Raw genomic sequence first — 2,500 nt, 5'->3', positions numbered from 1 at the left:
TTCAGGAAGGTTAACGTGGTCCTGGTTCAGGAGGATTAAGGTGGTCCCCTGGTTCAGGAGGATAACATGGTCCTGGTTCAGGAGGGTTAACGTGGTCCTGGTTCAGGAGGACTAACGTGGTCCTGGTTCAGGAGGGTTAACGTGGTCCTGGTTCAGGAGGATTAACGTGGTCCTGATTCAGGAGGACTAAGGTGGTCCTGGTTCAGGAGGATAACGTGGTCCTGGTTCAGGTTGATTAACGTGGTCCTGGTTCAGGAGGATAACGTGGTCCTGGTTCAGGAAGGTTAACGTGGTCCTGGTTCAGGAGGATTAAGGTGGTCCCCTGGTTCAGGAGGATAACGTGGTCCTGGTTCAGGAAGGTTAACGTGGTCCTGGTTCAGGAGGATTAAGGTGGTCCCCTGGTTCAGGAGGATAACGTGGTCCTGGTTCAGGAAGGTTAACGTGGTCCTGGTTCAGGAGGATAACGTGGTCCTGGTTCAGGAAGGTTAACGTGGTCCTGGTTCAGGAGGATTAAGGTGGTCCCCTGGTTCAGGAGGATAATGTGGTCCTGGTTCAGGAAGGTTAACGTGGTCCTGGTTCAGGAGGATTAAGGTGGTCCCCTGGTTCAGGAGGATAACGTGGTCCTGGTTCAGGAATGTTAACGTGGTCCTGGTTCTCAGAGACTCCAGAACATATTATTTCCAAACCGTCTTGTTCTCCTTCAGCGACATCAGTCCGTGAAGTCGTCTGTCCATTCAGAGACTCTAAAGCGTCTTTAGAGCAGCCACAGCCAATCAGGAGGCAGCGAGTCTTTGTTACTTCAGGGAGTCCCGCTAGAAATTCTGACCAATCAGAGAACATTGTCCTCGTACATCACACTTTCTAGTCCGCTTGTAAACGTCCCCGTGTGAACACAGAACAAACTCGAGGTCATTATGTAACAAAGTGGTTGATGATTTAGACCAAAGCAAACGATCTAGGTGTGTGATGTATCAAAGGGGCGTAAAGATGGCTGCTGTTGGGGAACCTCAGTCTGCTTAATTGGGTGTCTTTGACTTCTGCTTTTGTTGCCGTGGTAACAGGTGTCGATATTGATTGCTTGTTCCAGGATCAGATGAAGTTATAGTTCAGTAATTCTGGATGTCATAAATTCACAGGAAGGAAACTGTCATGACCTTTGTTTTCTTTGTTCACAGAGCGAAACGCGTCGACCAATCACGTCTAGCAGCTCGCCAGCCTCCTATGTGAGCGTGTGTGTGTGTCTGTCTGTGTAAGTGTGTGTGTGAGGTCATGTCAGGCATGACCAGTGGCGTGTGTGTGGAGAGCGACCTCTCCTCGATGCTCCAGAGAAGCTCCGCCTCCTCCCACCATCACCCAAATCACCATGGTTACAGCGGACAGGGACAGGTGAGCCCGTCTGTGTTTGACTTTTTAATATTAGAAACAAAGTTGATGTTATTATGACGACAATCACTCAGGTATCAATCACTCAGGTATCAATCACTCAGGTATTAACCACTCAGGTATCAATCACTCAGGTATTGATCACTCAGGTATCAATCACTCAGGTATCAATCACTCAGGTATCAATCTCTCAGGTGTTGATCACTCAGGTATCAGTCACTCAGGTATCAATCACTCAGGTGTTGATCACTCAGGTATCAATCACTCAGGTATCAATCACTCAGGTGTTGATCACTCAGGTATCAATCACTCAGGTATCAATCACTCAGGTATCAACCACTCAGGTATCAATCACTCAGGTGTTGATCACTCAGGTATCAATCACTCAGGTGTCGATCATTCAGGTATCAATCACTCAGGTGTCAATCACTCAGGTATCAATCACTCAGGTGTCAATCACTCAGATATCACTCACTCAGGTGTTGATCACTCAGGCATCACTCACTCAGGTATCAATCACTCAGGTATCAATCACTCAGGTATCACTCACTCAGGTGTTGATCTCTCAGGTATCAATCACTCAGGTATCAATCTCTCAGGTGTTGATCTCTCAGGTATCAATCACTCAGGTATCAATCACTCAGGTGTTGCTCACTCAGGTGTTGATCTCTCAGGTGTTGATCACTCAGGTGTTGATCACTCAGGTATCAATCACTCAGGTGTTGATCACTCAGGTGTTGATCTCTCAGGTGTTGATCACTCAGGTATCAATCACTCAAGTGTTGATCTCTCAGGTGTTGATCACTCAGGTATCAATCACTCAGGTTTTGATCTCTCAGGTGTTTATCACTCATTTATCAATCACTCTGGTGTCAATTACTCAGGTGTCAATCACTCAGGTGTCGATCACTCAGGTGTTGATCTCTCAGGTGTTGATCTCTCAGGTATCAATCACTCAGGTGTTGATCTCTCAGGTATCAATCACTCAGGTGTTGATCTCTCAGGTATCAATCACTAAGGTATCAATCTCTCTGGTGTTGATCTCTCAGGTGTTGATCACTCAGGTATCAATCACTCAGGTGTTGATCTCTCAGGTGTTTATCACTCAGGTATCAAT

At 46.8% G+C, this 2,500-nt stretch overlaps 2 protein-coding genes across 4 annotated transcripts in view; one reads left to right on the top strand and one right to left on the bottom strand.

Moving 5' to 3' along the window:
• Positions 1-2,500, top strand: part of LOC132958110 (transcription factor Sp8-like) — a 13,946-nt gene that overhangs the window by 2,066 nt on the left and 9,380 nt on the right. For all 3 annotated transcript variants that reach the window (XR_009666717.1, XM_061030731.1, XM_061030732.1), the window contains exon 2: positions 1,176-1,386. Coding sequence is in view for 2 of the 3 variants with exons in the window: in XM_061030731.1 (XP_060886714.1) it covers positions 1,270-1,386 (117 nt within the window). In the remaining variant the exon portion in view is untranslated. The remainder of the gene's footprint in view (positions 1-1,175; positions 1,387-2,500) is intronic.
• The window catches only part of LOC132958100 (mucin-2-like), a 175,558-nt gene that overhangs the window by 164,955 nt on the left and 8,103 nt on the right, over positions 1-2,500 (bottom strand). The gene's annotated exons all lie outside the window — the stretch shown is intronic.

This window comes from Labrus mixtus, chromosome 23 (assembly GCF_963584025.1).
Source record: "Labrus mixtus chromosome 23, fLabMix1.1, whole genome shotgun sequence".
NCBI lineage: Eukaryota > Metazoa > Chordata > Actinopteri > Labriformes > Labridae > Labrus > Labrus mixtus.
The sequence above is the reverse complement of the archived record's forward strand: the minus strand, read 5'-3'. Positions and strand labels throughout refer to the sequence as shown.